Source organism: Phyllostomus hastatus, unplaced genomic scaffold (assembly GCF_019186645.2).
Source record: "Phyllostomus hastatus isolate PE091 unplaced genomic scaffold, TTU_PhHast_1.1 phas_scaffold_78, whole genome shotgun sequence".
NCBI lineage: Eukaryota > Metazoa > Chordata > Mammalia > Chiroptera > Phyllostomidae > Phyllostomus > Phyllostomus hastatus.
Genome location: NW_025334041.1, coordinates 73,682,938 through 73,705,599, shown reverse-complemented (window position 1 = coordinate 73,705,599; position 22,662 = coordinate 73,682,938). Strand labels below are relative to the sequence as shown.

Genomic DNA, 22,662 nt, shown 5'->3' with positions numbered 1-22,662 from the left:
GACCAGTTCAGTTTTCATGATATCGAAGACTTGAATAGTGCTGCAGCTGTGGTGTTGGTTGCCAACAAAAATGCACATAACATATCCTCATGCACATCCTCCTGAAAAATATATCACACAAAACAAGTATTTTTGCCTTGCTGTCAACATACCTGGATTGCATACCACGGTGACCCATTAATCCTCTATAACAATTGTGCCTTGATATCCTCTGCTATTTATCAGTTCATCTAGTTATGGTGTGAGCCAAAGAGGAACACATTCCACCTTTTGAACTGCACCCTCTCTTGGAAGTTCCTGACAAATGTCCTCAGCAGCAGGCAGGACCAGCTCTTCACCAGCAGTGAAGGGTTTCTTTACTTTAGCAATGTGTTTAGCCACTAAGAGTGATGCTCTGAGTACAATCACATTTGATGAAGTTGTAGCCTTCAATAATTGCTTCTGTTCTTCATGTTTCCATTTTTTTTCTTTTGAAAAACACCAAGGGCCTGTCTTTTAATGCAGGGTGCTTGGTCTCCCTGTGGTGAAGCATTCCTGAAGGTTCCATGGCTTCATTGGGTAGCCAGCACCACATATTACACAAAGTGGGCTTGGAGAATGAGAGTCACCTGTTGCAATGAACTCATTATCTAAGTAGGACTCTTCTAAATTCAGCTTTCTTTTTGTCTTAGGGTCTGCTGTTGTCTTATCACTGTGTCTTTCCCCCTCTTCAAGGAAGTGCTCCCACGATGTTTGTTTTTCACTCATTTTGGCTAGGGTTAGCATGTGGGCTTACCAAAACTGTGACTGAGACAAGTGGGCAGTGTGGAAAAGAGGCGTGAACAGAAGTGATAAATAAACTGGGCAGGCCACATGAAGACTGAAATAAGTGTCAGATTCTGACTTAAAGCCTGCCACCAGATTCAGCTGTACAATTGAAGTACATCAACTCACTTACCACTATAAAGCATGCCACAAGATGCAGCTTGTCACTTGCTTCTCACTGACCGGATTTTGATATAAGTCTGCAAACAGTTTATGTATTATGGTCTCTGTGCGGCCAAACCTCTCTGCTAATGATGATCTGTATTTGCAGCCACTCTCCAGCACTAGCATCACTGCCTCAGCTCCACTTCAATCATCAAGCATTAGATTCTCACAGGGAGCATGCAACCTAGAACCTAGATCCCTCACATGCACAGTTCACAGTAGGATTCCCACTCCTATGAGAATCTAATGTTACAGCTGATTGACAGAGGACAAAGCTCAGGCAGTAATTTGAGCAATGGGGAGCAGCTGTAAATACAGAGGTAGCTTCACTCACTCGCCCGTCTGCCACTCACCTCCTGCTGTGCAGCCCTTCCTAATGGGCCATGGACTGGTACTGGTCCGTAGCCTGGGGGTTGGGGAGCCCTACTTTGAGGGACATTTCTGACACCTAGGTAACCAGTCTGAATATCTGCAAACCAGGCAGACACCAAATGGCCTTTCACAACTTAGCTTTTGAAGTCACATGGCTTCACTTCTACCATGTTCTGTTAGTCAGCAGAGTCATACAGGTCCACCCAGTTTCACAAGAAAGGGTCAGAGACTTTATGACTCTATCTCTTGATAGGGTCAAAGACCAATTAGGACTAGAAACATTTTGCAGCCATATTTGGACAATACTGTGTGCCACAGAGAAATTAGGAAGTTGTTCAAAAGTCTTCTAGCTAGCGAGCGGTAGGCTTGAGACCGCATCCAGGGCTTTGACTCTAACTCTGCCACCAGTGCCTCCACCTGAAATGAATCTATCCTTTTTCATAACTGTCTTCCAAATGCTTGAAAATCATAACCAGCCTCCTGTTAGCTTTATCTTCTCCAGGCATAATTATCCCACAGCTTTCACTACTGCCTGGTAGAGGTTATTTCCACCCTTCAACATACTGAGCAATTTATCATTTTTCATTGTTCCTCTCAGAATGTGATTCCCTGATTTGATAGCATACTCTGTGGAATAAGCAGTGTAAAATGTGTGTGAGGATAGGATTTCCCAGGGGTGAGTACTGCAGCAAAATGTTAATGGCTTTGTTTCCTTCCCTTGTCAACTACATTTTAATGTTAGACCTTGTTAAGACTGACAATTAAATCCTCAGGATTTTTTTTTTGATAAACCATAAGCAAACCAAGTCTTTCACCTTTCCTATATTTCTGCTGTTTAATTAACTCTAATTCACGAGTTTATATTTGTCACATTTCCAGTGTTATACAATAGTTTGTCACTGGGTTGTCAAAACACCACTTGCTTCCCATCTGTCCCCCTCCCAACATACCCACAAGCCATCTCCTAACAACTTTTATATCATAGCTCAGACAGGCCCTCAGCCTGAAAGAAAAACATAACAGCAGCACTCTGGTCTGTGAAACTTCCTGGAGAATAGACCAGATGATAGGCGAAGTCAGCTTAATTGTATTTATAATCTTTCTTTCTTTTGTGAAAGAAAATCACCAGGTTACTCAAGATATGCTTAAAATATTACAGGAGGAAATTAAAAGCCATTTGCTGAATGGGGGAGGTTTGGTTTTCAGGTACACAAAGGACAGCCATGTGAAAATGATATAGATGTGTTTTCTATTTTTCTAGAGAGGATTAGTAGTTAAGAATTAGAGAAAACAGATTTCTATTTGTCATAAATAAGAGCTTTTAAACACCCACTGCTGATTAGCCATGGAAGGCTTTATTATGAACATGAGTGTTGGGGCAATTATTAAATATTCAGTGAGTTAGCAGGTACTATATTTATATTTGTTGATGACATTTTAGTTTAAGTTCTCTGCCACCCCCACCCCAGGGGATAATGGGATAAAGGCCTTACCAGCTGAGAAAAAAGTATTTTTTTTTACTTCTGGCCTATGCTTTCAAAGGGCAATTTGCACCAGGCATTTTACCCATCGCATGCTCCCAAACGTGTCGCCACATTACAAGAATGATAGAACAGATTTCTCTATTGAAATATAAGGCACTGGGGGCTAGGTGGAGTTGGGCAGAGGAGGGGATGGGGGCAGAAAGAGACTTTGCCTGGGGCGATGGGTGCACAAGCAGAGTGCAGATGATGTTCTACTGAACTGAATACTGGAAACCTGTATGGTTTTGCAAACCAATAAATTCAAAGAAAATGTAAGGCACTACGTAGGAGAGCCTTCTCCTCCTTCTACAGTAGAGAAAATGTAACTTTAGAGTACTCTTAAATGTAGGGAGTTTGCTATCCACTGATATATGTAAGTTGACAGAAAAAATAAAACTGGGAAGCAGAATGGAAAAATCATTTGTTTCCAATAATTTAGATGAAAATAACAAATTACTATAATGTACAATAAATGAAGCAATAAAAGAGTAACATTACCTGCAAGATTGCTGTGATATTCAGTATTTCCTCCACCGTAGAACACTAGTGCGTTGTGATAGAGATGGAGCAACGAAAATGATGTCTCTGGGTCTTAGCTGCCCTGGGGAGGAGTTGGCAAAGGATACAAGGGAAAGGAGCCCACCACCCTCTTTGGTGAAGAGCCAGACAACAAATATTTTAGACTCTGCAGGTCATGCTGTCCCTGTCGCAGCTACTCAACTCTGCCTTTCTAACACAAAAGCAGCCACCTCCAATAAGTGAATGAATGAGCATGGCTATGTTCCCAATAAAACTTTGTTTATGGACACTAATATTAGAATGTCGTAAGATTTTCATATATCATATTGATATGATATCATATGATATCATATATCAAGAAAAAGCCCTGAAACAAAAAACAATGGTCAGTGGGCAGGGTCTGGCCCACAGGCTGGTGTTCACTGACACCTGCTCTACACAAAGCAGTGTCACCAAGTCTGGGCGGAGAAAGAGCAGACGCCTGAGAGGCAGGAGAGGGCGGGAAGTGGGTGGAGGCAAATTGGAATGTGGTTCTATTTGAGAAGATCTTTTTTTTTTATTTTAATCATTGTTCAAGTACAGTTTTCTGTCCTTTACTCCCATCCCAGCCTATTTGAGAAGATCTTGAATAATGACCTAGGAGTCTGTGCTTTGTCCTGGAGGATCATTTTCTGATAAGTCCTTATATAGACCCCTGTTCTGTGCTCAGGCTGCACAGCTGCTATCCCATCCCTCGCCACCAAAGATGAGAGCACTTAGAATTATTTAACCCATGGTCTCTAAGTCACAGTTTTTAGGGTGTCAAGGAGTACTTCAATGTAGATATTTGGTAAAAAGTGTACTGAATTTTATATTTAGAATATAAAATGACAGGTCTTCTTTTTTCATATAAATATAATTTTATTTCTAAAAATTCATATTACCAAGATCTTTTTAATGATGTAACTGTTGCATAAGGAAGACATTTTCATAGTTTCTAAAAGGCCTACATATATCTATTTTGTTTTCTTTTTAAAAATATTAATTATTTTTCTGATCATATACTAAACACACTCATTACAGAAATTTAGAAAAGCTTTATTTATAATTCTACCTCCTTACCCAGAGACAACTACTGTTAAAATTGTGTGGTGCTTCCAAATATATTCATAAAGCATATATTTTTTCAAAATTGTATCATGGCACATATAGTTAAACACTGTGCCTTTAACACATTTACCTCTACAATCCTGTGTAATTAATTAAACATTATTTTAAAACGTGGCTTCAACAGCCACATTTATGCCACCCTAATTTATTTTGTTTGTTTTTAACGCAAGCTCTTTATGTTTCATGCTCTCCCTCTCTCTCTCTCTCTCTCTCTCTCTCTCTCTCTCTCTCTCTCTCTCTCTCTCTCTTTCACATACTAACACTCTGAAAGGATTCTATTTGCAGTCATAAGGTATGTTTTTTAATATTGCTAATATAATAACAAAACATTAAAAAAACTAAATATTCATCACTAAGTAACTGGTTAAATAAACTGTGGTATACTATTGCTGTATTTACTAGCATGAGATGGTCCGTAATGCATCATTTAGCAAAACAACCACAAACAAAATGTTGTGTGGTTTAATTCCATTTTGTAAACACACACATACAAGTCAACCTACATAAATTCATTTCACAAAGATGTATGAAGCCCCTACTATGTGCTATGCACTGTTCCCATAGAGAGCAGCACGGCACTCAAGCCCTCATGATGGAGCTCACAGGTGGCTGGGGGGCAGCAGTGTCTGCTCTCACCAGTTACGGTGACCATGATTTACTTTCACAATTTAAAAATATAATGAGCCATTATCCTTTTCAAATAACTGAAACTTGTTTTCTCTAATTATCAGCATCACTAATAAAACTAGATAGATAGATAGATAAATTTCCTATAAAAGAGATAGAAATTAAACTTCTTTTATATTTTTCCCAAGATTTTTTACTCTCTGGTGACTCAGTACGAGGTTGTAGATAATGAGAATAATTAAAAATAAATAAATTGGTTTTACATTTGTATCTTTTTAAAGAAAAATGTATTGATATTATCATTACTTTTTATCATCTTAATAATAGTATATGGACTTGACTTTCATATTTGCTCACTTTTACACTGAAATCTTTTCCCCTTTCTTGAGTTTTTAAAATTTTATTCATACCTCTCTATATATTTTTAAGGACTTTTTTAAGACAGGGTAGCAGATAGCTTACTCTCTGAGCACTAGTTTGCCTTCTGTAACTATTGCATTGTGAAATGACATCTCGTAAAATAGATGTCTGAGGCCTCTCAACAAAATTTTAAATGATTTTCTGATTTGTGTTAACAACAAGAATTTAAGCAGAATTGAAATTGTGATATTAAAGTGAGCACCCAGAAAGGGGAGTCACCCGTCCCTTTGGTAATAATCTATTACATCTGCTTTTCAAATGTTCACAAACTTTTCAGTTATGTCTGACATATAGATTTCTACTTCATGTGCATATGAAAGTAGAAATGTCTATACATATGAAATAGGTCCATATATGCACACATACATACATATACATATACACACACATTTTATTTTATACTTATATATCTCCTAGAAAATATTTTGTGTTTTGCCTCTCCTCTTTGTTTTTTGTTGTTTTTTTTTTTCTCTGCCCTCAGTGACATCTTCAGATTGTGGGCTCAGCTCTGATGGTTTTTTCCTTCTATTTCAGTCACTGTTGTATTCAGCTCTGTGCCCTCTTGTCTCTCCTTCTGTAATTCCTATTGTCTGGTTGCTGGTATCCCCCCGTTTCTCCCAGGTCTGTCCTCCTTATCTTCCATTTTCTCTGGTCATTTTAATATCATTAATCTTTCTTCTCTGACTTCCGGGTAAGTTCCTTGAGTTTGCTTTTTTACTTTACCTATTCAGTTTTCTACAGTATCCTAATTGCAAGGCTCATCTTCTATTAGGGTGTTCAATTTGGTGGTCATATTTTTTTCATCCCCATGTAATATTTTTTCTAAACTTGGATTTTATTCCCCCTTGAGTGCTCACTTTAATATCACAATTTCAATTTTGTTTAAATTCTTGTTATTAACATGAATCCAAAACTTTTCTAAAATTTTGTTGATATCTTATAGTAAATTCACTTTAGATTTTTAGTGTTGATCTCTCCTTCTGAACTTCAATGTCTTTTCCTAGGCCCAATGATTTTTTCCTGCTCATCCTTGTAAATGGAGATCTGGGTTTGCCAATATAATGGTTAACATAAGTAATGGCCTAGATCAGCCAGGGCTCCTCACAAATTCTTTCACATCTTGAAGAAGGATGAAGAGATTTGCTTTACTCTAAACTCTCATGACCAATACTAACAGTCTATAGGAAATGGAGGAAAGATAGATATAAGGAAAACCAGCTAGAAACTTCAGGAATGCCCTGCTCTTTCTTGTGGCCTTTTGCTCAGGAATGACACTTAGCTAGCCACCAGCCTTCCCCACTGGGGCAGGCCCTCTGAGAAGAAGCCACATCTGTACACTTGAAATAAATCTTTCTCTGCTTTGCTTCTCACAGAATTGCCCGCATGATCCGTCAGGAAAGAGGCAACGCCCTGCTCGTTGGAGTAGGAGGCACAGGAAAGCAGTCTCTTACGAGGCTTGCAGCTCATATATGCGGTTACAAATGCATGCAGATTGAACTGAGTCGGGGATATAATTATGATAGTTTTCATGAAGACCTGAGGAAGTTGTACAAACTGGCTGGTGTAGATGACAAGAATATGGTTTTCCTCTTCACAGACACACAGGTACATATTCAGTAACCAAAGGGTAAGAACAAGAATGTATGAGTGTTATAATCATGTGAGTGCTTGAATAGTTTGTATGATGCAGTTACCTCTTGTAGCTGTTACCTCTGATAATGAATTTCTTGGATCTTATAAAAGATTTTTATAACACATTTTTATTTATCTTACCAACTATTGTGTCTCCCTTTAAATTCTAAGTAAGTGTATATGATCAAAAGTTAAGGGAATGTGAAAGGTTTTAACTTTTCTTTGAGGGAAAAGATGTAGATAGCAGAAGGTAATAAACTGTTTCTGTAGAGGTAAATACAAGAGTAATTTCTTAAGGGAAATCAGTTAGGGAAATAGGATTTACTCAAGAAAAGGAAAAAATAACTGCTATGTTTTAGGGTTAAATTAACTTTAAAATTAAAATAGGATTTATATATGTGTCTGTAACAATCATTTTCACTGTTCTTAAATTTGTTCTTTAGTAAGGGATTTTCTGTCTTTACTACAGTTGCATATTTTAACATTAAGGAAAAACGTTTATAGAAATTAACCAAGAAATATAAAAGCAATAGATGTGATGCATAAATATTTTAAAGTTCATTTTACTTCTTAAAACACTATATATGGGATTAAGTACAATCATAAAATGGGAAAAATTTTTAACATCTGTGACATGCAGTGAGTTTATATCTGAATATGTAAATATTTTTTACGAATGAGAAACAACCCATAGTCAAATGTGTGCCCATAACTGTATCTGACCACCACCAATGCCCACCCTGGTCCCTAGCCACAGGATTTACAGGTGCCACTGAGGACCCCAATAGCCCTTTCACCCACTGCTGACCTCCTGCAGTGCTAAATACACATCACTGTTGAAACTATGCACCCCAGTGGCCTGAGCCAAAGAGACATAACACTATCATCCCAGACTCAGTATTACCACACCCCCACACTTGCCATCCTGTAGTGTACTACTAAACCAGTGGTCACAGCATACCTCAGCATGCCCCTAACTGCAGGTGAAAGTCTTCCCTTACCAAAGTCAGTACATAAAATTTGGAAGAAGTGACTGCTTCCTCAAATACACAGACATCTATATAAGGCTACAGAGATCATGAAGACTCAGGAAACATGACTCCACCAAAGGAATAAAGTAAACTTCCAATGACTGGCTGCAAACAAATGGAGATCCACAAACTGTCCCACAAATAATTCAAAATATTCTGAAGATGCTAAGAGAGCTACAAGAGAATACATATAAGTGATTTAACAATACCAGAAAAATAATACTGTAACAAAATTAAAAAGACCAACATCACCAAGGTGGCAATATAAGTTGTTCCCAATTTTACTCCCCCTCACAAAACAACTAACAAATATTCATGGATAAGACACCACTTGGAGAATCCTAGAACAAAAGGGAGGGGCTGAATCACCACCCCACACCACAGAGATGACGAACACCTGTATTAGAAGAGTAAAAGGAGCAGCTACATGCTGACCTCAATGCCCCTCACCCAGACTGGTGCATCATCACACCAGTGATGCTCTCCCCTGAGCCTACAGTTCCTCCAGTGGGAAAAGAGAGCCCAAGGTGGATATCCAGGGTATGCTGTATTGTGGAGCACTTCTTTGGAGTCTCACTCTAGACTAACATCATGGGGACCATGGGAATCTACAGGGCTTGACCACTGGAAATGTGATGGGAGGTGGGGGGATGGGCAACAATAAGCACCTGGATCTTGGCAGACTAAGTTCCTACCCACAGAATATAAGTAGTTTCAACCAGCATCTTTGCTCATCTGCAAAGCCAACATAGTGGCACAGTCTGACAGAGAACTCAGAAGAGCACAGGTCTGTCTGATTGGATGTCCTCAAACAAAGAGCCTTTCCATCCCCGGAGCCTAGTCTGCATCTCTACCCTGCCCAAGCAGGGGAGCTGAGGCATAGCCCTGCCTACTGCTGAATATAGCTCCCAGCCCTCCCCAACCAGAAAGACTGACTGGAGACCTAGAAAGCTGTGTAGTCCAGTAAGGCTTGAGTGGAGAGTATGGCAGGCTAAGCTGACTGTCCACAGGGCAAAGCCAGTAACACCTTTAAGCCAGGGAATTTGGGATACGGATCAGCTTGAATCAAGGCTGCAAAGAGCTCTTCTGGACTTGAAGCCAAAGAAAACTAATAAGTCCCCAAAAACAGATCTTTCAGAAAGATAATTCAAAATAATCATCCTAAAGAAGTTTAATAAACTACAAGAACATACAGACAGATAAATGAAATTAAGAAAATAATGCTGAAGAAAAAAAAAGTTCAATAAAGAAATAAAAACCATAAAAAACCTAAACAGAAATGCTAGAACTGAAGAATACACTAAATTAACTGAAGAGTTCAAGAGAGCTTCAAAAGCAGATTCAACCAGGCAGAAGAAAGAATCAGTGACTTATAAGACAGGACATTTGAAATTATCCAGTCAGAGAAGGCAACAAGAAAAAAGAGTGAAGAAAGTTTACAGGACTTCTGGGACACAATGAAAAGAAACAATAATATCCATGTTATGGGAATTCCAGAAGAAGAATATAAAGAGAAGAAAAGAGAAAATTTATTTAAAGTAATAATAGCTGAAAGCTTTCCAACCTGGGGAGAAAATGGGCATCTAGATTCATGAGGCCCAAAGGATTCTAAATAATATGAACCTGAATAGTGTTACACTAAAGCACATAATAAATTGGCAAAGACAAATTTATTAAAACAGCAAAAGAAAAGAGACAAGTTACACACAAGGGGATCCCCAAGAGATGATCAGAGAACTTCTCAAAAGAAACTTTTCAGACCAAGAGAATAAGATGATATATTCAGAATGTTGAAAAGAAAAACGCTATTGTCCATGGATTCTATACCCCACAAAGATGTCTTTCTGAAATGAAGAGTGGTGATAAATACTTTCTTGAACAGAAGCCAAGGAAGTTCATTACCACTTGACTAGCTTACAAGATGCTAAAGGAAATTGAGTAGAAGTAAAAGGATGCTAGTTAACATTATAAAAACATAAAAAGGTATCCAAAACTCACTGGTGATGGTAAATATAGGGTCAGAGTTAGAATCTGTAATTTGATAATGATGGTGCATATTTCATTTACAATGCTAATTTAAAAGTAAATATAAACAGTAAAAAAATCACCATAACTACAATAATTTGTTATTGTACACACAATATTTAAAACAAACGTGAATTGTAATATCAATGACCTAAAATGTGAGAGAAGGAGAATTAAAAGTGTAGTTTATTAATGCTGTTGAAGTTGAGTTGTTATCAGTTGAAAACAGAGTGTTATAGTTTTAAAATATTTTATGTAAGCCTCATGGTAACCACAAGGGAGTGACCTACAGTAACTACACAAAAGAACATGATAAAGAAGTCCAAGCATATGGATATCAAAAGGCATCAAAACACACAAAAACCAGCAGGATACAAAACAAGAACAATGCATTTACAAAGCATCCAGAAGACAATTAACAGAATAGCAATAGTACATTCTTATCTCTCAATAATTACTTAAATATAAATGGTTTAAATTCCCCAGTCAATAGACATAGAATGGCTAAGTGGATTAAAAACAATAACAACAACAACAACAAAAACAAGATTCAAGGTATGCTACCTGCAAGAGACTCACTTTAGCCTTGAAAACACACAAAGACTGAGGGTGAAGGGATAAAAAAGATATTTCAAGTAATGGCATCCAAAAAAAGAAGTAGCTATATTTAGACAAAGTACTTTTAAAACTAAAAAATGGTTTTAAAAAAGTCATTACATGATAAAGGAGTAAATCCAACAAGATTATGTAAACATATGTATTTATACATCCAAAAATGGACCAGTAAAATATATAAATCAAAATTACATAGCTAAAAGAGAAATAAACAGTAATATAGTAATAATTGAGGATTTGAATACCCCACTCTCACAATGGCTAGATTATCCAGAAAGAGAATTAATAAGAAAACCTCTGATAGATCAAATGGATTTAACACACATTATACAGAATGTTATATCCAACAGGGAAAGAATACACGTTCTTTTCAAGCACACATGGAACATTTTATAAGACAGACCATATATCAGGCCAAAAAACAAGTCAGCAAGTTCAAGAAGATTGAAATAATCGAAGTATCTTCTCTGACACAACAGCATAAAACTAAAAACCAGTAACATTAGAAAAACTAAAAAATACATGAATACATAGAACTTAAAAAACATTCTCCTGACCAGCCAATGAATCAAAGAAGAAATTAAGGGGTAATTTAAAAAGTATCTAGGAGATGGAGGCATAGGTAAATGCTTTGCCTCCTCACACAACTACAGCAAAATTTAAACTAGACTACAAAACAAGTGTCACCCAGATTCATCAGAAAATTGAGCTGTATGGAAGTCCAACAACCAAGGATTTTAAAAATCCACATTCATCCAGATGGGTAGAAGGGGTGAAGATGTAGAGACACTCAGAGAGGTGGAGAGGCATGGAGACTGAATGGGAAGTCCCACGTTCATGTGTGGTAGATAAAAATCAGGAGGGATACCTCAGGAGTGAGGGATCCCAGCCCCAGACCAGACCACCCAGCCCCAGGTTCCAGTGTCAGGAAGATAAGTCCCCATAACTTATGACTAAAAAGTGGGCCTTGGGGGTTGAGGCAGCAGAAGAAACTTCAGAATTCCCAAGAGACTCCTCTTAAAGGGCCTTTGACAGTCTTAGGACTTACACAGACCCACCCACTCTGGGATTCAGCTGCGGGGCCACAGCTGGAAGGGCACCAGTGCCATGCAGGGAAGAAGTGAAGTGACCGGAAAATGGGTGAGTACTGGGAGACAGCTTTATCCCAGGCAGCTCTCAAGAGGCCAGACAGCAGTACTGCTCCCTCTCTAAACCCTCCTGCACACAGAGCCACAGATCGGTTACATGAGTTCCACCCCCACAGTGATTACTTAAGGCTCCACCCCATACAACTTACAGGTGCCTTTTATACAATAGAACACAATACTAAGAGGGTCAAAGCAGCTGTACCTAATACACAGAGAGGCCAGAGAGGCTGCCAAAATGAGGAGACAAAGAAACATGGCCCAAATGATAGAACAGAACAAAACTCCAGGAAAAAAAAAAACTAAATGGAGATAAGCAATCTATCAGATGCAGAGTTCAAAACACTGGTTATTAGGATGATCAAGGAACTCATTGGGTACTTCAACAGTATAAAAAAGACCCAGGCATAAATGAAGTGAATTAAAGTAAATTCAATGAAATACATAAAAATCTACAGGGAACCAACAGTGGAGGGGATGAAACCAAGAATCAAATCAATTATTTGGAACATAAGGAATACAAAAGAATTCAATCAGAACAGCAAAAAGAAAAAAGAATTCAAAGAAACAAGGATAATATAAGGAACCTCTGGTATATCTCCAAATGTGCCAACACCCGAGTAATAGGGATTGCCATCAAGAGAAGAAGAGCAAGAAACTGAAAACTTATTTGAAAAAATAATGAAAGAAAATGTCCCTAATTTGGGGAAAGAAATAGACATACAAGTTCAGGAAGCATGGAAAGTCCTAAATAAGTTGGACCCAAAGAGGAACACATCATAACTAAAATGCCAAGGGTTAAAGATAAAGAGAGACTCAAAAGCATCAAGATAAAAGTTAAGAGTTGCTTACAAAGGAGTTCCCATAATACTGTCCCCTGATTTCTCAAAAGAAACTTTGCAGGCTAGAGGGGATTGGTCATAAGTATTCAAAGTAATGAAAAGCAAGGACCTACAACCTAGATTACTCAATCCAGCAAAGCTATCATTTAGAATGGAAGGGCAGATAAAGTGCTTCCCAGACTAGGTAAGACTAAGGGAGTTCATCATCACCAAGCCATTATTATATGAAAAGTTAAAGGGAAATATATAATAAAAAAAAGTTCAAAACTATGAACATTAAAATGGCAAGGAATTCACAACTATCAACAACTAAATCTAAAAAACAAACCAAGCAAACAAACAGAACAGGAACAGAATCATAGATATGGAGATCATGTGGAGGGTTATCAGTGAGGAGGGGGAGGTGATAGAATGAGGGGAAAGGTACAGGGAATAAGAAGCATAAATGGTAGGTACAAAATAGACAGGGGGGGTTTAAGAACAGTATATGAAATGGTGTAGCCAAAGAAGTTATATGCACAACTCCTGGACATGAACATATGGGGGGATTGCTGGAGGGAATGGGGATACCAGGTGAGGGGGACCAAAGGGGAAATATTGGGACAACTGTAATAGCATAGAGACAAACAAAATGAAAATAAAATACAGCAAATTTATGGGATGCAGCAAAACAGTTCTAAGAAGTTCATAGCAAGAAACACATATTAAGAAACAAAAAAACCCTCAAATAAACAACCTAACTCTACACTTCAAGAAACTAGAAAAGGAACAAACTGAGCCCAAAGTTAGCAGAAGAAATAAAGATTAGAGTAAAAATAAATAAAATAGAGAGCAGGAAAACAATAGAAGATATTAAGCAAATTAAGAGTTGATTCTTTGAAAAGATTAACAAAACTTTGGCTACACTGATGAAAAAAAAAAAGAGAGAGGACTCAAGTAAAGAAAAGTGTAAATGAGCCCTGACCAGTGTGGCTCATTTGTTTGGGCATCATCCCACAAAGCAAAAGGCTGCCGGTTCAATTAGCAGTCAGAGCACATGCCTAGGTTGGGAGTTCGGCTCCCTGTCAAGGTACTTACAAGAGGCAACCAATCAATGTTTCTCCTTCACATTGATGTTTCTCTCCCACTCTTTCTCCCTCCCTTCCTCTTACCCTAAAACAAATACAGACACACCTACATAAATACACAAATATTTTTTAAAGAAAATTATAAATGGAAGAGACATTAAAACTGATACAACAGAAATACAAAAATTAATATGAAGCTTCTATGAACAACTACACACCAACAAACTAGACAACCTATGGAAATGGAAATGGAAAATTCTTCAAAGTGTACTACCTACCAAGACTAAATCAGGAAGAAATAGAAAATGTGAACATAAAAATTACTAGTAAAGACAGTAAAACAGTGATCAAAAATCTCCCAGTGAAGAAAAGTCTAGGACCAGATGGCTTCACTGGTCAATCTTACTGAACATTTATAAAAAAGTAAGACTAATCATCAGAGGACTACAAATTAAAACCATGATGAGATACCACCTCACACCTGTAAGAATGTCTGTCATCAATAAATCAACAAACAACAAGTGTTGTTAAGGATCTGGAGAAAAGGGAACCCTAGTGCACTGTTGGTGGGAATGCAGACTAGTGCAGCCACTGTGGAAAAAAGTATGGAGTTTCCCCCCAAAAATAAAAAACAGAATTGCCTTATGACCCAGAAATTCCATCTCTGGGAATATATCCAAAGAAACCCAAAGCAGTAATTCAAAAAAAATATACACACCCCTATGTTTATTGCAGTATTATTTACAATAGCCAAGATTTGGAAGCATCCTAAGTGCCCATCAGTAGATAAGTGGATAAAAAGCAGTGGTACCTTTACATGATGGAATACTACTGAACTGTTAAAAAGAAGGAAATCTTACCTTTCATGACAGCATGGATAGACCTAATGAGTATTATGCTAAGTGAAATAAGCCAGTCAGAGAAAGACAATTACCATATGATTTCACTTATATGTGGAATCTAATGGACAAAATAAACTAACAACAAAATAAAAAGACTCACAGATACAGAGAACAGACTGATGGCTGTCAGAAGGGAAGGGAGTAGAAGGCTGAGTGGAAAAGGTGAAGGGACTAAGCAAGAAGAAAACGCATAGACTCAGACAACACTATTGATTACAAGAGGGAAAGAGGGTGGGGTGGGGGAGGTAGAAGAGGGTAAAGGTTAATGAGTTACAATGATCACTCTGCTTTCTTCTACAGATTGTAGTAGAAGAGTTCCTAGAAGATATAAACAACATCTTGAACTCAGGTGAAGTGCCTAATTTATTTGAAAAGGATGAACTGGAGCAGGTTTTAGCAGCCACCAGACCAAAAGCAAAAGAAGTCGGAATTTCTGAGGGCAATAGGGATGAGGTAAGACATGTGAGAATGGCTCTATGGCTTTATAAAACAAAAAGTTCTTGCTTTAGCCTTTTTAAAAAATAGTCCATGAATCTCCTTAAGGAGTCTATGGATGGAATTTCTCTTTTAATATAATTTAATTCATTTGTAATTCTCAATATTTTATTTCCTGCATTCAAAGCATCAGTTCACCAGACTCCCAGGGAAGTACATGGAAAGCAGAAACCCTACTGCCTCCATGGAGGTCATAGTCTTGTACAAACTGGACGGGTTCTCTTATCTTTCTTTAAACACAAATTTATTTCACATGTTCTCAGTGCCCTGCCTCCCTTGCTTAACAGCAAGGTTATGGCACAACTGAAATAGAAATGCATATTCTCTCTCTCTCTCTCTCTCAGCATAGCTGCTGTCCACTTCATTTCTCCAACACTGCTCTAGGTTCCATATGTTGTTATTTGTGTTACCTCACTTTTTTTCTTTCCACACCTTCTTTAACTTTATGGCCATTCTTTCTCATGTTTTTTGTGTCCTTTCATGAGAATTTCCTCCACAGCTGGGTCAGGGATTATAGGTACAAACAGCAGGGTCGACTTCAGCTAATAAAAGGAGAAATGGCTTTATTCAAGGCATACAATCATTGGGAAGGCCAAAAAAAAGGGATTCCAGGCTGAATTCCTTGGAATGAATATGAAATGCACACTGTAGATGTACATGGCCAAGGAAGCTGCTGGTTCTGCCACACCATTCCTGCTGAGCCAGGAATCCCTAAACCATGCAGCACACTGCTGCTTCAGCTCCAAAGTCATGCACCCTTCACTCCGTCAGGAAGCAGCTGAAATAGGAGCTGTTGGTTTGCAACCTTGGAGTTCCCTGGGGGCAGGGGCAGAATCTGAAATTGGCCCCTGTACACAAAAAGCAAGGAAAGACTGAAGAAAGAGGCAGACCACTCCAGACTGGTAGGTAGTAGGTTTAATAAGAAAGGAAGCTTACATACAAGGCTTTTGTTCTGGGCATCTGCAAGATGAGTAGATCTCCATACCTGCCCACCAGAATCTTAAAAGTTTATACAGAGTTCTTAACTGGTACCAGTCATGTATATATCTTTTAATTTTCAAATATATTTTATTGATTTCATTGATTTTAAATATATTTATACTATTACAGTTGTCTCATTCCCCCCTCTTCATTCCCCTCCACCCTGCACACCCTCTCCCACCCACATTCCCCCACTTTAGTTCATGTCCATGTGTCATAAGTTCTTTAGCTTCTACATTTCCCATACTATTCTTGCCCTCCCCCTGTCTATTTTCTACCTACCATCTATGCTACTTATTCTCTGTACCTTTTCCCCCTCTCTCCTCCTCCCACTCCCCTGTGGCTAACCCACCATGTGATCTCCATTTCTGTGGTTCTGTTCCTGCTCTAGTTATTTGCTGAGTTTGTTTATGTTTTTGTTTTAGGTGTGGTTGTTAATAATTGTGAGTTTGCTGTCATTTTACTGTTCATATTTTTTATCTTCTTTTCCTTAGATAAGTCCCTTTCACATTTCATATAATAAGGGCTTGGTGATGATGAACTCCTTTAACTTGACCTTATCTGAGAAGCACTTTATCTGCCCTTACATGCTAAATGAAAGCTTTGCTGGATAGAGCAATCTTGGATGTAGGTCCTTGCCTTTCATGACTTGGAATACTTCTTTCCAGCCCCTTCTTGCCTGCAAGGTCTCTTTTGAGAAATCAGCTGACAGTCTTATAGATACTCCTTTATAGGTAACTCTCTCATTTTGTCTTGCTGCTTTTAAGATTCTCTCCTTATCTTTAATCTTGGGTAATGTGATTATGATGTGCCTTGGTGTGTTCCTCCTTGGGTCCAACTTTTTAGGACTCTGAGTTTCCTGGACTTCCTGGAAGTCTATTTTGTTTGTCATATTGGGAAAGTTCTCCTTCATTATTCAAATAAGTTTTTAATTTCTTGGTCTTCCTCTTCTCCTTCTGGTACCCCTATAATTCAGATGTTGGTACATTTAAAGATGTTCTGGAGGTTCCTAGGCCTCTCCTCATTTTTTTGAATTCTTGTTTCTTCATTCTTTTTTTTATTTTAATCATTGTCCAAGTACAGTTTTCTGTCCTTCAATCCCATCCCTCTCCACCTCCCTCCCATTTCCACTCCCCCCCCCAAGTTTTTGTCCATGTGTCCTTTATATTTGTTGCTGTAAACCTTTCCTCTTCATTCTTTTCTGATTGGATGTTTCTTTCTTTCTTCTGGTCCACTCCATTGATTTGAGTCCGCTTTCCTTCCCATTACTATTGGTTCCCTGTACATTTTCCTTTATTTCACTTAGCATAGTCTTTGTTTTTTCATCTAATTTGTGACCAAATTCAACCAATTCTGTGAGCATCCTGATTATCAGTGTTTTGAACTGTGCATCTGATAGGTTGGCTATCTCTTCATCACTTAGTTATAGTTTTTCTGGAGCTTTGGTTTGTTCTTTTGTTTGGGTCATTTTTTTTTTTGTCTTGACACATCTGTTACGTAATGAGGGGGTGGAGCCTTAGGTTTTCACCAGGGCGGGGCAACCCAATTGCTGTATGTGGAGCAGGGGTCTGAGAGGGAACGATGGCTTTGATCCGTTCTCTGCCAGATTTCAGTTACTTCCCCTACTTCCCCTAAGCAAATTGGGCCCTTCTGGTGTTGTTTCCCGTGTCGGTGGGTTTGTGTATGTTCTAGGACCCTGTGGGTCCCTCCAACAAACTCTCCTGTGAGACTGAGAGTTTCTCCTGCTGCGACCTCAACCCCCACAGGTGTTTTCAATCAGTGATTTGAGGCTTTATTTCCCTGCGCTGGGACCCTGGGTTGTGCGGTCTGTCTTACTCTCCAGTTTTGCCTGATTTATCTGTGTGCAAATGTGGGACCACCGGGTCCACCAGCCACCTCACGCGCTGTGCCCCTCCACAATCTGCCACCTTGCTGGTTCTGCCTGCTGCCGCCCCACACACCCAAGGTCTGCCAGCTGCTGCCTTGCTTGCCCAGGGCCCACCAGCCACCACTCTTTCTCTGCGAGACCTCTCTCCGCCTGGCTGCCCGACTCCACCCCTCCTACCAGTCTGGTTGAATATGTCTACTTTAACTCCTTAGTTGTTGGACTTCCATACAGTTCAATTTTCTGTCAGTACTGGTTGTTTTTTGTTTCTAAACTGTTGCTGTCCCTGTTTTGGTTGTGCAAGGAGGCACTGTCTGTCTACCTACATCTCCATCTTGGCTGGAAGTCTCCCCAGTCGTGTATATTGTCCAGATAGGCTCAACAACATGTTGCTCTCTCAAGAATTTGTCCTTGAAATGGCCCCCACCATGGGAACAGTGGGAAGAACATACAATCTAAAGACAAGGGAACAGATCCAGTTCATGGGTCAACCAGCCATTACATCCTCTCAATGACCTCCTCCAGCAGGCACCACATCTGTAGACAGTTACTCTAAGTCCATGCCACTTCTTCCAGACTCTGCATCTGCAAAAGTTGCTGCCCTACACACTGTCTCTCTCCCCCAATGGTCCTCTACTCCAGAGCAAAATCTTGTACAACTGCTTTTCTTTAATTATTCAAGGGGTCTCCCTAAAAGCACACTGGTGAGGAGGACCTCCATCACATCCAGAACCTTAGGTACAAAACAGTCTACAAAATGTCATTTCAGTCTGCATGAGAGCAAAGGGTTGAAATGGATGCTAAACAAAATAATTCACACACTTACTTCACAACCATTTTTTAATTGATATTGGTAGACTCAGATGCATTAGCCAACACTTGTTTTCATTGTTGCTTCATTGTTATTTCAAGTGGAAAAAAATTATCTTTTTTTTTTGGACAGGTGTTTCAATACTTTATTAGCAGAATCCGTCAGAAGCTGCATATTGTTCTCTGCATGAGCCCTGTTGGGGAGGCCTTCCGGTCCCGATGCCGGATGTTCCCATCCCTTGTGAACTGCTGCACCATCGACTGGTTTGTCCAGGTTGGTGACTTCTCAGGATATCTCTTTGAGAAGTTGGACTTGCTTAAGTTTAAAGGAGTAAAATTGCATTAGCTTTAAAGCCTTCTAGGAATTCGCTCATATGCAAGGGGTGCAATGAAAATTATCAAACAAAGGCAAAACAGGATTCATAAAGAAAGAGGAGACTAGAGAATTTAGCAATGTAGAAGTTAACAGTGATCTTGACAAAAGCTGTTTCAGTGGAATGACGGGAGGTAAGGTTTAAAAGAGATGAGGGAAGTGGAATCAGAGACAATGAGTAAAGTAGTGCCCCCTTATTCACAGTGTCACCCCCTTATTTACAATGTCACTTGTCATCCTCCAGAGTTTCAGTTACCTGGGGTCAATCTCAATCCAAAAATATTATATGGAAAATTCCAGAAGTGAATAATTTGTAAGTTTGAAATTGCATGCCATTCTAAGTAGCATGATGAAATCTCCCACCACCCTGCTCTGTTCTTCCCAAGAAATGAACATCCCTTTGTCCAGCAAATCCACGCTCTATATGCTCCCCACCCATCAGTCACTTAGTAGCTGTCCCAGTTATCAGATCCACTGTCAAGGTATCACAGTGCTTATGTTCAAGTAACCCTTATTTTACTTAATCATGGCCCCAAAGCACAACAGTAGTGATGTTGGCAGTTTGGATATGCCAAAGAGAAGCCATTAAAGTGCTTCCTATAAGTGAAAAGGTATGTATATATAAGAAAAAAACATAGTATATATAGGGTCCAGCACTATTCGCAGTCATAGGCATCCAAGGAGGTCTTGGCAAGTATCCACCACAGATAAGGAGGGACTACTGCTAGCCCTTTAAGAAGTTTTTTCCCAAAGGAAGACCAGGAGGCGGGTAATACCTAGAGGGAGTGTGTGTGGTAAAAAGTATTTTTAAGTGAGAAGCACAAAGAGCACATGTGTGTGTGCTGATGGAAATGATCCAGAAAAAAGAAACATATTGATGGTGCAGCAGGCAGAGTTAAGCATTGTTAAGCCAATGCCTTTGAGTAGATAAGAAAGGATGGAATCGAGTCATCACTGAAGGAGCTGACATGAGCAGAGAGCATGCACAACTTACCCCAGAGTGACAGGAAGGATGGCAAAATATATGAGCACAGATGCAGGTAGATGGGAAGATTCAGTGGGTGGGAGTTCACTGAAGTTTGGTTTTCATTAGTGATGTAGGAATCAAGGTCACCAGCTGAGAATGAAGAGGAAAAAGGAAGTGTTAACAGTCTGAGAGAGTAGTATAGGGTATAAAATACTCAGTAGAGTACATTAGGGATGCATTAGAACACGTAGAAGGATTTGTGGGCTGCACTGAGAACCCGCTTGAGCTAGTTGCTATGAATGTAAATTAAGGCCAGTCGGCATGGTTATGTTTTCCTCCAGCCATGCTCAGCTGCGGTCACAGGCATGGGGTAACAGAAAGTTGCATTTGACTAAGATGCAGGTGAGCTCAAAGAAACAATGGAGTAACAAGGGAGTCGAGGTTAGCAGGACAGTGATTATAATAATGATGGACCTGAAGTCCAAATGGCATAATAAACAGAGTGAGCACATGAGGTCCTCATAATATACGTGATTTTATTCATGGAACTATCCAAGAGACACCTAGTCATTTACTCATTAATCAACAAATAATTATTGAACAATTTCTATGTGCCAGACACTGTGCCAAGGACAGCAAGTGCAGACCCAGACCCCCTCTAATGAACACAGTCATTCAGTTCCTTAAACATCATAGACATGAGTAGGAGTTAACTAGGTGAAAGAGGGGATAAGGTAAAGAAAATTTCCAGAAATATACAATTCTCTTTTTTCTTTTTAAAATATATTTTATTGATTATGCTTTTACAATTGTCCCATTTTTTTCTCCCTTTTATTCCCACCCTCCCTCTTCCGTCCTCCCACCATCATTCTCCCACCCTAGTTCATGTCCATGGGTCCTACCTATAAGTTCTTTGGCGTCTACATTTCCTATCCTATTCTTAACCTCCCCATGTCTATTTTGTACCTACCATTTATGATTTATGCTTCTTGTTCCCTGTACCTTTTCCCCCATTCTACCCCCAACCCCCTGCCTGCTGATAACCCTCCATGTGACCTCTACTTCTGTGAATCTGTTCCTGCTCTAGTTGTTTGCTTAGTTCATTTGTTTCTGTTTTTGCTTTTTGTAGGTTCAGTTGGTTGTTGATAGTTGTGAATTTGTTGTCATTTTATTATTCATAGTTTTTAACCTTCTTCTTTTTCTTAGATAAGTCCCTTTAACATTTCATATAATAAGGGCTTGGTAATGATGAATTTCTTTAACTTGACCTTATCTGGGAAGCACTTTATCTGTCCTTCCATTCTAAATGATGGCTTTGCTGTATAGAGTAATCTGGGATATAGGTCCTTGCCTTTCATAACATCAAATAGTTCTTTCCAGCCCATTCTTGCCTGCAAGGTTTCTGTTGAAATCAGCTAGTAGTCTTACAGGAATTCCTTTGTAGGTAACTGTGTCCTTTTATCTTGCTGCTTTTAAGATTCTTTTCTTATCTTTAATCTTGGCTAATGTAATTATGATGTGCGTTGGTGTGTGCTTCCTTGGGTCCAAATTTTTGGGGACTCTCTGAGCTTCCTGGACTTCCTAGAAGTCTATTTCCTTAGCTAGAATGGGGAAGTTCTCTTTCATTATTTTTTTCAAATAAGTTTTCCATTTTTTGCTCTTCCTCTTCTCCGTCTGGCACCCCTATGATTTGGATGTTAGAACATTCAAAGTTGTTCTAAAAGTTCCTAAGCCTCTCTTCATTTTTTTGAATTCCTGTTTCTTCATTCTGTTCCACTCAAATGTTTATTTCATCCTTTTGTTCCAAATCATTGAGTTGAGGTCCAGTTTCTGTCCTTTCACTGTTGGTTCCCTGTGCATTTTCCTTCATTTCATTTTTCATAGCCTTCACTTTTTCCTCTATTTTGTGATTGTATTCAACCATTTCTGTGAGCATCCTGATTAATAGTGTTTCGAACTCTGCATCTGATAAGTTGGCTATTTCTTCCTTGCTTAGTTCTACTTGGGAGCTTTGATCCGTTCTTTTATTTGGGCCATATATTTTTCGTCTCAGCACACCTGTTACACAGGAAGGGGCAGAGACTTAGGTATTCTCCAGGGTGGGGCAACTCACATCTCTGCATTGTGGTGCTGTATGTGGGGGAGGGATCTAAGAGAGAAAAATTCCACTTGCTCAGCTCTCAGCCAGCTTTTAGTCACTTCCTCCACTATCCACCCACAAGCAAATTGAACCCTTCTGGTGCTGATTCCCAGGTGGGTGGTTTTGTGTACATTCTAGGGCCCTGTGGGTCTCTTTAACAAACTCTCTTGTGA

General features: G+C 39.1%; 1 protein-coding gene across 1 annotated transcript in view; it reads left to right on the top strand.

Annotated features, from left to right (window-relative positions):
* Positions 1-22,662, top strand: part of DNAH6 (dynein axonemal heavy chain 6) — a 247,493-nt gene that overhangs the window by 133,033 nt on the left and 91,798 nt on the right. The window contains exons 45-47 of the mRNA XM_045828050.1: positions 6,953-7,184; positions 15,139-15,291; positions 19,143-19,283. Coding sequence (XP_045684006.1) covers positions 6,953-7,184; positions 15,139-15,291; positions 19,143-19,283 — 526 coding nt within the window. The remainder of the gene's footprint in view (positions 1-6,952; positions 7,185-15,138; positions 15,292-19,142; positions 19,284-22,662) is intronic.